Raw genomic sequence first — 18,586 nt, 5'->3', positions numbered from 1 at the left:
ACAGCAACTCTTTATCCCCTGTTTAGCCTATGCACAGTATTTAATTGAATACAGCAGGCTTGTGGAACAAATTGAAAATGTTTCAACTGTACACGTTATATATACTTAAAAAAATAAAAAGAATATTGATGATTTCCAAAAAAAAAATATTTTTTTAACATGCACAACCTCAGACGTTTATAAACATGCATGTTTTGGCTCAATTTTTTTACCAACTCGTCTGCTGTATTTCAATTTCAATATTTAAAAAGGTTTATCAATAAAATGAAATAGATAAGATGTTGTTGGTATTCAGTATCTCGTATAAGGATTTAAAAATAAGTAAGTCTTCCAACGTCAGTACATTTTAAATATGTTAAACATTTTTAAAAGGTTTATAAAATAAAAATTTGAACAGGGTAAAACAAATGTATTAGTGAATTAATAAGATATTTATTATTTATATCACCTTTATGTTTAATAAAGATGATAACAAGAGTGGTTATATATACTATGAGGTAGGAATTCGGATAAAAATTATTTATCCAAATATTTTTTAATGGTGAAAAAAATAATAATAAAAACATCTAAATACATTTAATTTCATTTAAATTTGTGAATACAAATCTACTATATAAGCTAAAAGCAGTTTGATTTGCTATTCAGTGTGTTACCGTTATGTAAATACAAAAGAATCATGGTGTGTGACATTTTAGGCATAGATTGGAAACCTCCTTGAAAAATTTGACAGGTCTTTGTAGTATCAACAGGATTTCACTGTGTTTTTTGTTGTTCAAGACAGTTTTCATGTTACTCTATTTTCTATATTGTCCCATGTGTATGATAATGCATGCGGTAGGTCTGTGCTATACGAGCCAGGATGGGTGCCTGCCTTCGGACACACTGAGTTTATATTTATAATTAAAATGCCATATTAACCAAACTGATTAAAACAACAGTTTCTTACTTCAAAAGCACTCATTTCTAAGTAGTATTTGCTTGTGATACAGGTATATCATATCACTTTTTAATTTAAATTTGTAGTTAGCTACATACATTACATTTATTTTTTGTATTTAAAAAAATCTTAATCAGTATCAATATAAATGTCATACAGAACTGTATAACAGTTGTTGATAAGTCCATGTTGTCCTCATGTTGGTACAAGAGTAATTATTAAGCTGATATTTAATGTGAAAATACAGCTATCTCATATTTTGTGTCAAGGTTATAAAGAGTTAAATATTTTTTTAATTAACTATTTAGGAATAAATAAAGACTAAATGAACCATAGTTATCCTACACAAACATGCCAGTAATTTGTTGCAGTGATTCTTAAAGTGAACTGTTTGCCCTTCTCACATTTATCCTAAGATTGTTAGTTTGTGTTGTGTATTCAGCAGGGAACACAAGTGATTAGACAATAAATAGATCTGATATATTATTTGCTTGGTAGAACAAATACTTGTGTACCATATACACTCTGACTAGCTTTTTTTCATATTAAAAAAAATGCTTAATGTAATAATGAAGCTTTCAAAATGGCAGTTTTCAGTTGATACTTAAACAAAGGCAAAGTTATCCACTTTGTATCTCAGGTTTTAGAAGCATTATTTTTTATTTTTCACATAATGTATGATTTCTTTTATGCGTAGTTTACATTTACTGTTCTTTACTTCATACTGAGGGGATTTTATACAAGCCAATCATATAAGTAATTTATGAAGCAAACTCACCCAGCTAAAGGATGCAGCTGTGTTAATCAATTCTTGATTACAGTAACATTTGTTATAAACTTCTTTAAATTAACCTACAGTTCAAGGTATCTTGAATCTTCCATAGGTGTTGCAGCCATCTTTCTTTTCACCATCTTTTAATCGATTTGATATTTATTGTGTATGCATTATAGCATCATTCTATAAAACAAGTGAAGACTGTTTATCAAGGGTGTAAGTTTTGTAGAAGGACATGCAATTGCATGTAATTACAATGTTTACTCTATCGCTACTTATTTACGAAAGCTTGTACAATTACAATGGTGATGGTTGCGGAATTATCTAGTGCAGCAATAATTTCATACATTCTTTGTAAGTGTTAAATGTTCCTCAAGTGTTGAATATACTTTAAAATATTATTTTCATAATTGTTCTTAGTCACAATATTTAGAAAAGTAAAGGGTTCAACTGAGACTCTTATAACAACTCAGCAGCATCAATGGAGTAACTTTCAGATAAAAAAAAATGTTGTTTTTTTAATGTTTATGTTAATTTATATTTATTATGAAGCATTAAGAGCATGTGTGAAACAGTTTAAACACACTGGTGTAAACGTTTACCTCATCACCTAATTTAATAATTGACACGTTTCAAACTGAGATGTATTTAAACAGTAAATAGGCCACTAAGTCTTGTCTCACAAAGGCTTCACAACAACAATACAAGTATATGTACTGGTAGTTGTTAGCCTATGGTTTATTACAGTGTAACCTGTTACTAGCATAACCCCCCTCTGATAACCCTGTATGCTTACTACTTGCCGTGGATGAGAATTGTGCTTTTGCACATCTTGAAAAGTGATGTTGTTGTAGATTGCAGCTATTTCAGCTTGACATTATTATGTGTTGTCTCGGATTCGAGGGTTTGCATTGGTTCAACACCTACTGGAAATGTTTATGTTGTGTGCCCACTTTGTTAAAGAATGCAATATCAAATGTGGATTTTAGAGACAATGTTTTGTATTATAATATTTGAAAAGTATTATGAAACTTTTAAGTAACATATGAAATCTGACAGAGGTAAATAAAAAAGAGAAACAATGTATAATGTTTCAAGACCACTTAATTTAGCACTTGTAAAAACTCTTATGCAACTTAAACAAACAAAAGGAATATTTGAGAAAAAGTACAACCATTTACGGTATAACTGTTGTGACGAATTTCATCAATAAAAACTAAGGACAAACTATTTTTATGTCCCCCAGTCTATACTGGGGAACATATTGTCTTGCCCTGTCTGTTGGTTTGTTAGTTGGTTTGGTTGCGTCAAACTTTTACATTTGCCATAACTTTTGCAATATTGAAGAAAGCAACTTGATATTTGGCATGCATGTGTATCTCATGGAGCTGCACATTTTGAGTGGTGAAAGGTCAAGGTCATCCTTCAAGGTCAAAAGGTCAAATATATGGGCGGACATAGTGTTTCACAAACACATCTTGTTTATTATTGTAAGGTGTTTTAAATGAAATTAGATTTCTATTTGACTCTGCAAAACCATGGTGAAAAGGCAATTTGTATATACATGTAACCAGTGTTCTTGATGATTCCAATCTGTTTTAGGAAGTAAAACCCTCAGTACTTTCTTAATTCCATCAAATCCACCTGTTCACCTGTGTAGCAGTTGACATTACCTAATTTTAATCTTTGACACCAGTTGTAGTCCTCATTTATCAACATTGTTAGCTTTGAAGATACAGTAAATAAATATATCTTTATTTGTACAGTTGCACAAAAAGTGCTATGGTTCACATCATCCTTGTATTTTCATCTGTTTGCAGCTGTGGTAGAATTGTTTACGTTTTCCTGTGTAAATTAACACCTTCCTAGTTTTCTTTTTGTATGTTGGCTTAATTTTTTTTGCACTGGATTGTTTCATTGAATGTTATATCAAACATGCAAGTTACTTCCTGGATATTCATTAGGCCAAGTTTTGCATGCTAGACATTTGTATATACATTACAACTTCATCCTGTTAAGTCGTCTAAAATGTTATTAAAACTTTACCAGCTTCTCCATATTATATCCAATGAAGTTTCATCCTTTATTTTTTATCTTATAAATGGGTACTTCCAATAAGATTGTTACTGTCATATATTTGATTGGAATTTTATTCCTGTCATATATGCTCTGTCTTACAACTTTTTTGTCATGTTAAGTCTATATTACACAATTTTTTTATTACAATTGTGTTCTAAAATATCCTTCCTTGTTTAAAACTACCACCTCTAAATGGACACTAGTTTCTGATATTATAATTTTAGGGCCATGATTTTGTTATGCAAATAATAATGTGTGATTTTATTTAATATAACCATACAGTATTCTCTTTTTACTCTTTCACTTTTAATGGTTTGCTTTTTAAGGACAAGGTTTTCAGCTTGATGTCTTAAAACTCTTATTATTTTTATGTTTATTTGTTATATACGCACGATGTATTACTTAAATATTTTAGTTTATAAATCTAGACACAGTCCTTTCCCATGTAAAGTCAGGCTATTAACAAACACATATGGCAAAGTTTGCTTTTTTTATGCTCCCCCAAAATTTATTTTGGGGGGAGCATAAAGTCGCCGCGTCGTCTGTCTGTCCGTGCACAATTTGTGTCCGGGCTATTTCTCAGCAACTAATGAACGGAATTCAATGAAACTTTATGGGAAGCTTCACTACCAAGAGGAGATTTACATATTATCTGCGGGTTCTGGTCGAATGATTTTTCACAGAGTAATGGCCCTTTGAAATTTTCTATAAAAAATTCTTGTCCCCCCAACTACTGTGCCCTCAAGACGTTTCCTTTTATCTGAATATATTAGGGATGGTAACGATTATCCGGATATCCGAATACTGGTCAAGTATCAGAATTGTAAAAGAGGATCCGAATATTTGATTAAACGATATTACCCCTTGTGTTATGCACACTATGTGCCTCATCGTTGACAGACTGACATTTATCCGTTAATTGGTTGTTGCTCAGGGAGTGCCCCTGCCAGTTCCCGATCACCTGGGTGATAATGGCTGAGTTGCATAATTGCCAACTTGCGCCTCCCTGTTTTGTTTTATGATCCTTACTTCCCGATAAGTGACACCAATTGGCTACTTGGCTTCAATCGACGGGTGCAACAGTATGGAAAAATTATCTCTGCCCAATCAAATAAAAGTTTTTCAATTGGTTAATCATGATTTATCTGTTATAAAAAAAGAGTATTAAAAAGTTGTGTTTGTCATTATTGTTGTATTAACAATCTTTTGAACCGATTACTGCAAGATATTTTTGTGAATTTCTAAACATTTATAATCGTAATGAATCGCGATTTCCCAATCTGACATATGTCGCTAGTTACAGCGAATGTTCGCTATCGTTCGCTGTTGAACGCTTGGTTTGCAGCGAACTTTCGTGAACCGAAGCGAACCCTCTCGGGAGGTGGTTCGCTAGCGAAACCAGTCGTTCAATAAGACCGAATCAGAAACGATCGATCATTGGCGAACGTTCGCTGTAACTGAACGCACTACCGAAGTATTCTGGCAGTTCAGGCAACATCGGTTCCGTCTGAGCGCATGTTCTCGTCGGCCGGCTTGGTACTTACCAAGCTAAGGAACAGAATAAATAGCGACTTAGTCCATGCAATTATTTTCATGAAAAAGAACCTTAGGTCATTGAATCTTAGCGAATAAAAATGAAATTTAAATTGAATGTATTTAATATATGTACAATGTATATATCGTAGTATGCTGGTTTTGTGTGTGTGTTTTTTTACTCTGTAGTTTTTAGCTCCACTGGCCAGAGGCCAGCGGGGCTTATGTCATGGTCCTGTGTCCAACGTGCGTGCGTGCGTTAAGTTTTTCTTTAAACATCTCCTAAACTACAGGTCCAATTCTGATGAAATTTCTCAGGAATGTTCCTGGGGCGAACCTCTTTCAAATTTGTTCAAATTATGCCCCTGGGGTCAAATTTGACTCTGCCCTGGGGGTCACAAAATTGAAAATTTGCTTAAATAATAAATACACGAGTAACCTTTACGAAAACTAAGTCTGCCTTCGGTTGGTTAGAACATTTGCCTTTTCATGCTATTTCATAATATTCATCACATGCACAGATAATTAAACAAAACGTTTGACATGCAGCGCGAACGCAGATTTCTGCTCGTCCATAACCATTGGGCCTTGGGCTACCAAATTTGGCACATCTTATAGTCCTCTACCAAGTTTCTTCAAATTATGCCCCTGGGGTCAAATTTGACCCTGCCCTGGGGGTCACAAAATTGAACATATGCTTAAATAAGGCCTATTTTGTGCAAACTTTAAAAATCTTCTTGTCCATATCCGTATGGCGTAGGGCTACCAAATTTGGTATGTAGTGACATCTAATAGTCCTCTACCAAGTTTGTTCAAATTAAGCCCCTGGGATCAAATTTGACCGTTCCCCAGGGGTCACACAATTGAACATAATTATGCTTATATTAGGCCTATTTTTTGCAAACTTTAAAAATCTTCTTGTCCATAACCATTGGGCCTATTTCTACCAAATTCGGTATGTAGTGACATCTAATAGTTCTCTACTTAGTTTGTTCAAATTATGTCCCTGGGGACAAATTTGACCCTGCCCCGGGGGTCACACAAATGAACATATGCTTAAATAAGGCCTTTTTTGTGCAAACTTTAAAAATCTTCTTGTTCATAATTATAGAGCCTAGGGCTACTAAATTTGGTATGTAGTGGCATCTAATAGTCCTCTACCAAATTTGTTCAAATTATTCCCCTGGGCTCAAATTTGACCCTGCCCCGGGGATCACAAAACTGATTGATTTTTACCAGGGGAGATTACTGCGGCCGTGTGGCTGTGACCAACAACATCTTGTAAACATGAGATAAAACCCTGTAATTTAGTGCCATTTAAGATCAGATGGTGACTGCTTACAAAGGAATTGAAGTAAGAACATGTGATATGCATGTTTTTCTTATAAACTGAAAACAGTCTGGTTTTATTTAAATATGTCGAAAGTGACCATATATCCGGATAAAAATATTTCGCATGACATGTTAATTTCATGTCTTTTTTGTAGTGTTTAAACCAGTTTAATAATATCATATTGATTTTAAAAACACAACTTCCATGAACATAATTATTTCAAGAAAAGTCAATGTATGATACTGCATGGTAAACTCAAACTTTGTATCCAAGAGAAGCGGTTGAAATTAATGAAGTGCAATGTTCTTAACTATCGTATAGGCTGCTTTTTAATTACTAATGATTCATTGTTCCATTTGTGAATCGTGACTCATGAATTGTGGATATGATTTTCAATTGCTCAATGATCCATATATATTTCTGACCATTTTATAATTTTCTTAATATAAGTTATGAATTGATCTTAGAAGTCAAATGTATTACTTAATTAAATACATCTATTCATATAAAGAAATAATCTTTAGATTATCATAATATTCTCAGGCCTGTTGGTCTTAGGAATGTGTGGGTTGTTAATAATATTTTGAGATTCTTCTTTACAAAGAAAGATGCTACTATTGTATTTGTTATAAATGTGTGAAAGGCTCTAAGAAGGAACCAGACATTATTAACCCTTAACCAAACACTAACAGGATTTAACGGGTTTGTAGCTAAGCAATGTCTCCTTTTATCACAATTATTTCTACCTCACCTGATCATTTCCTTCATATTCCATTACAATTTAATTGTCATCTGCAACCTCTTTCAAATTGGGACAGTCCAAAATGTGTCGTTTGGTAAAGGGTTAAGGCATTTTGATTCCTATTGGTCTTGTGAATCTGTTTCAAATCAAATGCGTAGATTTGATCTTCAGCATCTAAAAATATGTGAAATAGAAAGAATGACAATATCTTTTAGAGAGATAAATGTACCTACGTTATAAGCAAAGGACCTGTGCGACGATTCCCGGGCTTTTTAGTCTGTTTAGTTAACACCGTAGTAACGTTTTCCATATATAAAAATGCTCACCCTTTCAACTTTAAGCGCCCAGTGGGACGAGGGTTTGAAAGAGAAAGTCACATGCTTGAGTACATTTCAACCCATGCGTATTGCACGTTTTTTTTCGCATAAAAAACAGTGGAGCGATACAGGGCCATCTTACCGTGTACTTATTTTTCGACTTTGATATTGCTCTTATTAATAAAATAATTTAAATAAAGAAATCATATAAATGCGTTATATTGTTTGTTCTTCCGTGAACAGAGCAAATTAACGAATTTACAGTGTTGTGCTGATAGTAAAAGACTTTTGTAGTTTACTTACAATACAAAAGAATACGGATATTTGGATAGCGGATACGGTTATCCGGATACCGATTTCAGATACGATTCCCATCCCTAGAATATATAGTGCAATATTGTGACAAAAAAAACTTTGGGGAGCATCACCCGTCTCCGACGGTTTCTTGTAATCAAAGCAAATGAACACCTGGGTAAGAACGAACACCTGGGTAAGAACACATTCTGTACAATAATGAAACTTATGTCCACATTCAACAAAATGACGCAAATTGTAAATGGATGAAAAACACAGTATCTAGAGTCCTTAATTTTCTTCTGAAATACACGACGTTGTGTTTAATTTCTATGCAAATTGTAAATGGATGAAAAACACAGTATCTAGAGTCCTTCTCTTAATGTTCTTCTGAAATACACATGTTTAATTTCTATGACCGCCTTGTTACCAAAACATTTGATTTGCAGATTACCTCAAATTCAATGGCAAAACACCATGTTTCAATAATATTTGGTATTTAGTTTACTTTCAGTGTTTGGTCGCTGGTTCACATTACAATATATCAATACTAACTGGCATTTTCATGTTGATCATAATGCACATCATCTTCATTTAATACAGGTAGAACCAATATGTTATCAAGCTAGTAAATAATTTGACATGGCTGTTTTAGATTAGGATCATAACGCAATTTCTATAGAGAGTGTATTATGCTTCTTCAAGCCCATTATTTTGGTTCCCATCTTATATGTGATTTAGAAATGTTACATTCTTTGTCCCTCTTTGTTAATATAATAGCAACCATCCTTTGCAAGTATACTAAGCTATGCTTATAATGCAACCTATGCAGTTCTAAATGTGTAGTTTGTAGCAGTTATGTTGATAAATGACAGAACATCGTATGACATTACCTTCATATGATCTGAATGAATTGAGTTCATAATTGCATGCCAATGTGTTCATTGCAGTTGGTTTGCATTGTGCCTTCTTATTCCCCAAATATTGTGTAGCAAGATGTCTGCAAAATGCAATTAATTACAGTCAAAAGCGTTTTTCTGTTCAATTATTGCCGCGCTGGACATCCTGTTAAATTTTCCTGCGAAAATGTCAAAATGTGATCTCATTTGCTTTGAAATTCATCCGCAGCATGCACTCTAAGTTAGTTCTTGTGTTTAAATGTCTGTCACTTTTAATTAGTGCCTAATTTTTATTTCTAGTGTATCATACATTTGAATAAATCAGTTGTTTTTAACCAGGTTTACAACCAGGTTTTCCGAAGGAAAAAACTGGTTATTAGATTGGCGAATGATGGCTGGCTGGCGGGCGGGCGGAACAAGCTTGTCTGGGCCATAACTATGTCGTTCATTGTCAGATTTTTAAATCATTTGGCACATTTGTTCACCATCATTGGACGGTGTGTCGCGCGAAATAATTACGTCGATATCTCCAAGGTCAAGGTCACACTTTGAGTTCAAAGGTCAAAAATGGCCATAAATGAGCTTGTCCTGGCCATAACTATGTCATTCATTGTGAGATTTTAAAATCATTTGGCACATTTGTTCACCATCATGAAACGGTGTGTCGCACGAAAGAATCACGTCAATATCTCCAATGTCAAGGTCGCCACGACTAAAAATAGATTTTTTTTTTTTTTAAATTACAAAGGGGGTTAATTTTGTTTGTTCATTTCAAAAGTTCAGTTTGAGTTTTCTCCCTTTATCAGATTTTTTTCACAATGAAAACCTGGTTTTGTGACAATTTTGTCCCTTGTCTTATTTCTTCATTATTGTTTCGCTTATTGTTGATCAATGTTCATACAGCTTTGCAAAATGCAATTAATTACAGTCAAAAAGCGTTTTTCTGTTCAATTATTACCGCGCTGGACACCCTGTTAAATTTTCCTGCGAAAATGTCAAAATGTGATCTCATTTGCTTTGAAATTCATCCGCAGCATGCACTCTAAGTTAGTTCTTGTGTTTAAATGTCTGTCACTTTTAATTAGTGCATAATTTGTATTTCTAGTGTATCATGCATTTGAATAAATCAGTTGATTTCTTTTTCTTCATTATTGTTTCGCTAATTGTTGATCAATGTTCATACAGCTGAAAGAAAGTAGATAAAATAGGTTTTACTTTTCAATAAGCTCTTATACTTATACCATATAAGATGATTATATTCATTAAATTAACACCCAAAGTTCTCTTCGTATCATCTTGTCTTTTAAAATTTACAAGTAGTTAATTTCTAGTGATGATCAAGGTTGTCGATTCTGTTCTCACCAAACATATCAATATCATACTACCGTTAGTCTAGTTTACTGATGTGTGTTTTCTTGTCATTGAGTATTCTTTCTCATGAGCACTGTCCTTGCAAATGGATTACCCCTATCGCACGTCATTCATGTATTCATGTTACTAACTTAGGGTTTTACACTTTTTGTAAAACAATTTTGAATAGTAACCATTTATCAATATGCTCTTTCCACATTTGGCATGCTGTGACTGTCTAGCGAGTCGTACAATGTGTGTGTATCTCATCATTTCCTTGTATGTGTGTAATTTTATTTAAGTCACTGCTGCATTATACTTGAAATGTTGACAAGCTTAATTTTTGTCAAATTTGAAATCACTAAGAATGAAATGAATGATCCAAGTGGTCAGGATAGGTTGTAGTAAGTATGAACATTAAATAATGGAAGTTTGATAGACAAACTGTTGTGTGCATTTAACTTAAAAGAAAAGGTTTTGGAGCGAATTTACATTTCTGAGCGAATTCACAAGAGTTGTACATCATTATGTGAAATAAGTAAAAATGAAGATCAAAAATCTAAGCATAAAATGCTTGTTCTTAAACAATATTAAGGCTATGGAAATAATGCTGCGATACAATAAATATTAAACTTGTTGATAATGTTTTCTTAGAATTATATCAGAATACAATCTGGGCAATAGGTGTTTAGTGTAAAACAAAATATCTAACACACTAATGTTCAGCAAATTCAAATGTGTTGTGCTCAACCATGTTTGTGGTTGTGTTGATAGTTCACTGCCTTTTTAAACATGCTTCCTACTGCACTGATAAGAAATAATCCTTTAATATAAAGCTCCAATTGTTACTAGCATTGTTAATGTTGATATATTTCTTGACTTTGTCCTTTTTTCACCAGCCAGGTTCTGATAATAAAAGTAGTAAATAAAAAGCCAACCTGTAAACTAGTAAAAATGTATTGCATAGAGAAAGCAACTATTGTGTTTTATGTTTACCAACAAAACCTTACTTGCATTTTTGCCCATTATTTTAACATAATTGCCAGACCTTAAAAGGCTTTGTTTCATTTGCAATATTTATTCAGTTACTAAACTCTCATTATTATACCCCTGCCAAAAGTTATATAGAAATGGTAGGTGTCCATCATTTTGTATGTGCGAGTGTTTGTCGCTGTGTTCCTTTGATAATTAAAAAAGTACTTAAGCTTGGTTGATTGAAACTTGTTAATGGTATATAGGGCAACATGGGAAATATGCATGTTATGTCAGTTTTTAGTCAGACAATATAGTAGTTGCAATTGAAGAAATAGTTCAAAACAAAAATGTGAATCCTGCAACAACAGTAGATAAGCTAGATTGATGCAAATCAGGTTTTGAATAGAGGGACATATGAGAAATATATACTTTTTTATGGTCAGACAAAATTATGGTTGCTATGGTTACAGAAAAAATCAAAATTAAAATCTGGATGAATGTGTGCATAGTTGCCCATATGGGGAATATGCCTGTTATTTCAGTTTTTAATCATAGCAAAGTTGTGGTTGCTATAGTTACACAAATCATTGATTACAATTACCCGGTAGAGGACATCTGTTTTACTGTGACAAAGCTCTTGAAAATAGAACATTCATTTCTTACTGTTCCGGTGTTCCCTTTCAACAACAATGCATCTGTGGTGGGAGAGACACTGTCTGTGATCGCTTCTTATTCAACTGACAAAAGCATTATGCATTTCTCATCTTGTGAATTAAAACTGTTTTATCTGGTAATGTCTCAAGAAAGTAAAAAGCGACGTGTAAAACAACCAAAAGTCTATAAAGGTTTTCAAATATGTGACAATAAAAAAAAAGTACCTACTTAGTGATCGGTTTAAAAACAGCTGAATACAATACTAAGACATGTATTTAGTAACTACATTGTATTCTTTTGCGTGTATTCTGTGTATTTCCTATATTAAAAGAAGAGTGTCCTAGAACAAAACCAGTTTAATTATATTTGTTTGCAATTATTATACCATGATTATGGAATAGTTATTGTGTGTAACATATACATGTTCCTTTTTAAATAATACTTTTATGCAAATGAAGAGGAATTGCATGCCATGTCATGTAATAACTAACTATTTGGTATTTTATTGTTTGGGTAAAGGGATCAAGTCCAAACTGTATTTTTCATGACAGACATGATCGCAGATTTGGTTAATCAAGTTTATGTATAAACCCAAGAAAAAGAGATGCTTTGATATGTTAATACAGGAGAAACTATTCATAGATAATTTGGAAAAAGTTTTTTTATGTTGACTCATTTAAACAGTCTTGTAATAATGGTGTCAAGAGCTTAGTATAACATTAGTCTAAATACGTAAAACTAAAAGATTTGATTTCTTTTGTTATAGAAAAAAAGTGCAAATCGTGGAAAAAAGTTTATTTGTAATTTAACATTGTCACTTTATAAAAAAAAATGTATTCGTATGTTTATAAATATAGCCACAATTTTTGCCATGTTTCTCAATGTAATTCATGTAGTTTATTACAGTATATTTTGTATGTTTGACAGTCATTGAGAAGTACAAGCGTTTGTATGAATCAGAAACATAAATACAATATATTGCATTTAACTTAATACCCCAAACATTAATTACTGATATTAAGTACTGATGTTACTTTCAGTTATACTATTTGTAGCTGTCACTGTTAGATGTCGTCTTTATCTTTTCTAAACTGCCAACAACAGTTTTATGTTTGTTTACTATATATCATGTCAGGGCTTTATTTGTTAAATATAAAAAAATCAGTATGGTTTAAAACTTATTTTATGAAACAATCTTGAATAATGATTTTTTTCTCTATATTTCTTGCAGTCTACAGATATTTTCTTTTTATCAATATACATGAAATAGGAGTAAAACTTTCAATTACCAGAAGAGATTATATGGTGTTTACAGTACAACAAAACTGATTCTTTTAATCCTATTACAAATAATTTATACATGTTTTAAGCTAATGAAAAGTGACTCTTTAGAGCAGATAATTTTTTTTTTTATAAAACACTGTTGATATACTCTGAGTAGAGACTTATATTTTTGTGCCCCACTGAGGGGAGGCTAAGAAGCATTGCAATTGTCAGTCAGTCAGTTCATCCGTGTGTTCGTGTGTAGGTCCCAAGGCTTGTGTTTTGAAATCCTCTGTAACAACCAGGTGGATTTCACCAAAAACATTAACAGTTGAATGACCTTAATATGGGGAAGATCCTAAAAATAGAAATTTGGCTGCACCAAGTTTTGTCGGAATTCTGTTCCTTTGTCAACTAAAGAATATATAGTCCCCACAAATTTATTTTAACATTCCTTTTATTACTGGGTGAATCTCACCTAATCGTTCACAGTCTATTGACCTCAATGTGTTTATGATCATAAAGAGAGGAATTTTTACTGCGACTAGTTTTGGCTGTATTATGGCCACTGTGTTTGTGTCCATTTAGAATATATTTTTTATTTGTGTGTGATTAACCCTTACCCACTCAGTCGCAAAGTGAAAATGTGCAAACATCATAAAACCAGAACAGCCTGCGAGTAACTCGCATTCTGTTCAGGTTTTATGCTGTTTGCTGCTCATCAGTATGTAAGGGTTGGAAAGAAGCCTTTAAAACTTGAATCTAGTAAGAAAGGTTTTTAATTAAATGTAACTTTGTAAGGGACTACAAATGCGTCAAAATACGTATCTACGTGGTACATGCAAAGGATTAAACATGTGTTGTGGGGGCATCAGTGTCTGTTATACATTTCCAGTTCTTTGTAAATTACTTAAATCAATTTAAATCCACATAATCAGTTGTGCATGCTACAATGTCCAGACAATGCTTTGGGTATGAATCAAAACCACTTAACAGTTAGGTGTTTGGAGTATTCAGATGTCTTGAAAATGTAGTGAAATTTCAGCCCGATATCTGCTATGTAAGTGAAGTTTTTACTTCTCCTTTATAGTTTGTTGTATGCTAAGGGTTTGATTTACCTCAATATGAGGATTCCATATTTCGCCCACATATGTGAAACAAAAAACAACCACAAAACAAAAGTTAAGTTTTAAGACAACCTGTGTACCAGTATTGTAACACAATTGAGTATATATATTATGTTTTTAAAAGTGTATTTCCACTGGTCAAAAAAGCTGCAAAGTTTTGCTTTCTTTTGTTCAATTTTATAATTATAAACAAAATCATATTCTGTTGAAAATGCATGATAAGCTTACATTGATCTTTATATTGTTTTTAATTATAATTATCTGATATGATATGAGATGAAAATTACATTGTCAAGCATAAAAATCAAACTTGGCTATTCATTCTGTCCTTTTTGAATTGGCTCTCTTTAAACCAAGCCAGTGGAGATGCGCTATCGTTCACAGTTCATCCATTAAACTTTGACCTGTTCTCTCTTGCAGCCCCCATTGCCTCCTGCAGGGACCTTGCCAGGTTCCCAGGGAGCTCAAGGTCAGAGGGTTGCCCCACCCCCGCCGCCCCCAGGTCAGTACGGCGGGGCCCATAGGGATAGGGGCGGCGAGCCCCCGGAGAAAAGGGGTAGGTATGACCCAAGCGGTGGAAGCGCCCTAGACTTCATTAAGCAGGAATATGGCACCAGTGAGGCAGAGGCACAAGAGCAGTTTGATAGAAAGGCTGAGGCTGCGTTGTTTCAGTCAGCATTTGGTGCAGACCAGTTCCAGGGATTGCGCCACGCGCACGCCGTGACCCAGGCTCAGCTGCAGGCAGAGCAGTTTGCAGGGCGAGGTCTGATAGCTGTGGGTGCACAGCATATTCTGGGTCAGTTGCAGCCGGGCCAGGGATTACTGGGCGAGTATGGCAGCCATCAGAACGAGCAGCTCGCCGCCATCGCATACGGGGCCCAGACGGCTTTTGTGGGTGGGTTTAATCCTCAGCTTCCGCAAGGTTTAATTAAGCAAGAAGTTGTAGAAAAGGTGCATGGTGGCCCACCTCAGTTGCAGATTCATTTGAGACCCCAGGGTCAATTAACGGTTATCGATCCCGGTAGAAGGCAGGTAGCCCCAGAAATAAGGCCACAGTTGATCCGCCCCCTTGGCAATGTGAATTTGGGTCAAGGTCATGTGAATTTGGGTCAAGGTAGAAATCCCTCTCCAAATGTTAGATTGAATCCCCCTCCACGAAATGCAACTCCTCCAGTGTCTAGGCCTAGTCAGAATCAGTCAAACTCGTTTCAGAACGAGAATCAGTCTAATGTCAATAGGAACTTCCAAGGTCAAGGTCAACAGAATATGGGAAGAGGCAACCAAAATGAACAAAATCACCATCAAGGTGGCAATAAAAACTATGAAAATCAGCAGAACTCTAATTATGATGATAACAAAGGTAAGAGGGAAAGGAAGCGACCATCTAAATGGGACAATCCTGAAGAGAAAGATGATGCACAAGACAGTGGTGGGGAAGATTTCCAAAATGCGCTCATTAATTTAAGAACAAAACTTGCCAGTCAAGATTCTTCAGAGCAGAATCAGAATCAAGGCCCGCAAAATAATGGTCCTCAGAATAACGGTCCCCAGGGGGGAAATCAAGGTCCCCAAGGAGGGAATCAATGTCCCCAAGGGGGGAATCAAGGTCCCCAAGGGGGAAATCAAGGTCCTCAAGGGGGAAATCAAGGTCCCCAGTCTCATGGTCCAAAGCATCCTCAAAATGAAGGTGGCCATCCCGGTGGTGCCAACATGAATGGTCCTCCCAAGGGTGGCCCAGGCATGCCTGGTATGATGGGACCCGGACCTGGGGGGCAAGGGCCAGCCCCTAGGGGACCACCTGGTCCTGGCGGCCCCAGAGGTATGAACCCAGGAGGTGGGGGTGGGCCTAGAGGACCCCCTGGTCCAGGGCCAAATTTCAGCGGTCCACCGTTTGGTCAGCCTGGGCCCCCTAGGGGCCCACGCGGGCCAGGAATGGATGGGCCACCACCGCCATTTGGACCTGGCCCCAGGGGTAGGGGCGGCTTCAACGAGCGAGGTCCCCCACCCCCTGGTAACAGGGGACCCCCACCACGGATGTTCGGTCCCAGAGGGGACGGAGATGGTCCTGGACCCAGAGGTCCACCAGGGGGAGGCGGTCCGGGCTGGCAGCCCAGGCCTGGTGGTCCCCCTGGTCCAGGCGGTCCCCCTCGTGGGTTCAACCCACGCATGGGAGGGCCACCGGGACCTGGTGGACCCAGGGGACCATTCCCTCCTGGCCCCCCAGGGAGGTTTAATAGGCCACCACCACCTGGCGCCATGGGCAACCAACGGTGGCAGCGGCCTCCACACTAAAATGGAAAAATATTTTTTCCTGTTTGTGCTTCGCATATTTATTAGTGAAAATGTACTAGAGACTTAAAATGGATTTAGTCTTTTAAATATGATTTTATTTTGTACAGCTGTAATCCATCATGAATTGTCAATCAGATACAAGTTTTTTGTAACTTGTGTATTTGTGTATTTCATGCGATTTCAGTGAATTTAACTTTCATCAATTTATCATCACAATTCGGTAAGATGTCACAATATTCTTGTTTAACAGAGAGATAGACTTGCATTTGTAATTTATGTTTTAAACTATACATACTTGCTGTACTGATGTATTGGGAGCCGTTTAAACTTATGTTGTGGTAAATGACATCTTTCATAATGCATTTTTTATGCCCCCGGATCGAATGAACGGGGGTATATTGTGTTTGGCTTGTCTGTCATTCTGTCCCAAAACTTTAACCTTGGTCATAACTGTTGCAATATTGAAGATAGCAACTTGATATTTGGCATGCATGTGTATCTCATGGAGCTGCACATTTTGAGTGGTGGAAGATCAAGGTCATCCTTCAAGGTCAAAGGTCAAATATATGGCTACAAAGTGGCGCAGTAGGGGGCATTGTGTTTCTGACAAACACATCTCTTTTCCTTTTTTTTTTAAGTAAATAAGGAATACATTGTGAATATATGTTTGCATCTCAAATTTGATTGCTGTCAATGTACAACACAGAAAATAGTTTTTAAAAATAAAATATGAAGACTGTGTGTGTGATGTTTTAATCAGATTTGATTTTATTAACTGCCAAGTACAGATCACAGCTATTAAATTCAAGTGACGCTTCCTATTATTGTTAAATATTTGACATGTTTTGAGAACTAAGTTTTAGAAACAAAAATTGGATTCATTAATATGCACCGCAATTGCTAAAATTTAGAACCATGTCATGTGTGGTAATGTTTTTCTCAATAATATATTAATTAGTTTATTGTGTAACATCTAGGTACCTTCATAATTGTTAATCATTCTGACAACAATGTAATATTTAATGTTTTTTTGTATTTTATGCATCTTCATATACCTTTGTATGAAATGTAAGTTCACTGTGAACCCAACTTCATGTTTGTAAATTCATGGTGAACCAGACTTCATGTTTGTTAACTCACAGTGAACCCTACTTCATGTTTTCATTACTTGGTGATCACCATGCAGTGGTGCATTCATACTTACATTGAAGGGTGCATTTGTGTAGGTTATTTTCCTGTTCTTTTAATAAAATCGTGAGAAAGCTCAGAAATATTTGCTTATTTATTTGTTAATACTTGTAGAATATATCCATAAAGAACAAGGGCTGTTTGTAAAACATGCATGCCCCCCATATGGGCTGTCAGTTGTAGTGGCAGCCTTTGTGTGAATACGTTTTTTGGCACTGTGACTTTGACCTAGTGACCTGAAAGTCTATAGGGGTCATCTGCGAGTCATGATCAATGTACCTATGAAGTTTCATGATCCTAGGCGTAAGTGTTCTTGAGTTATCATCCGGAAACCTTTTTTCTAAGTTGAGTCACCTTGTCCTTTGACCTAGTGACCTGAAAATCATTAGGGGTCATCTGCGAGTCATGATCAATGTACCTATGAAGTTTCATTATCCTAGGCATAAGCTTCCTTGAGTTATCATCAGGAAACCATTTTACTATTTAGGGTCACCGTGACCTTGACCTTTGACTTAGTGACCTCAAAATCAATAGGGGTCATCTGTGAGTCCTGATCAATGTACCTATGAAGTTTCATGATCCTAGGCATAAGCGTTCTTGAGATATCATCCGGAAACCATTTTACTATTTCGTGTCACCTTGACCTAGTGACCTCAAAATCAATAGGGGTCATCTGTGAATCCTGATCAATGTACCTATGAAGCTTCATGATCCTAGGCCTAAGCGTTCTTGAGTTATCATCCGGAAACCATCTGGTGGACGGACATACGGACCGACATGAGCAAAACAATATACCCCCTTTTTCAAAGGGGGGCATAAAAATCATGC

The 18,586-nt window shown here is 35.5% G+C and overlaps 2 protein-coding genes across 5 annotated transcripts in view; one reads left to right on the top strand and one right to left on the bottom strand.

Moving 5' to 3' along the window:
- The window catches only part of LOC127867956 (uncharacterized), a 55,030-nt gene extending 37,189 nt beyond the window's left edge, over positions 1-17,841 (top strand). For all 4 annotated transcript variants that reach the window (XM_052409478.1, XM_052409479.1, XM_052409476.1 and 1 more), the window contains exon 16: positions 14,699-17,841. In XM_052409478.1, the coding sequence (XP_052265438.1) occupies positions 14,699-16,570 (1,872 nt within the window). In that variant the 3' untranslated portion in view covers positions 16,571-17,841. The remainder of the gene's footprint in view (positions 1-14,698) is intronic.
- LOC127867957 (folliculin-interacting protein 1-like) overlaps positions 1-18,586 on the bottom strand; it is a 280,754-nt gene that overhangs the window by 77,253 nt on the left and 184,915 nt on the right. The gene's annotated exons all lie outside the window — the stretch shown is intronic.

The sequence above is a fragment of the Dreissena polymorpha genome, chromosome 2 (assembly GCF_020536995.1).
Source record: "Dreissena polymorpha isolate Duluth1 chromosome 2, UMN_Dpol_1.0, whole genome shotgun sequence".
NCBI lineage: Eukaryota > Metazoa > Mollusca > Bivalvia > Myida > Dreissenidae > Dreissena > Dreissena polymorpha.
This window is presented reverse-complemented; position numbering and strand designations above follow the sequence as displayed.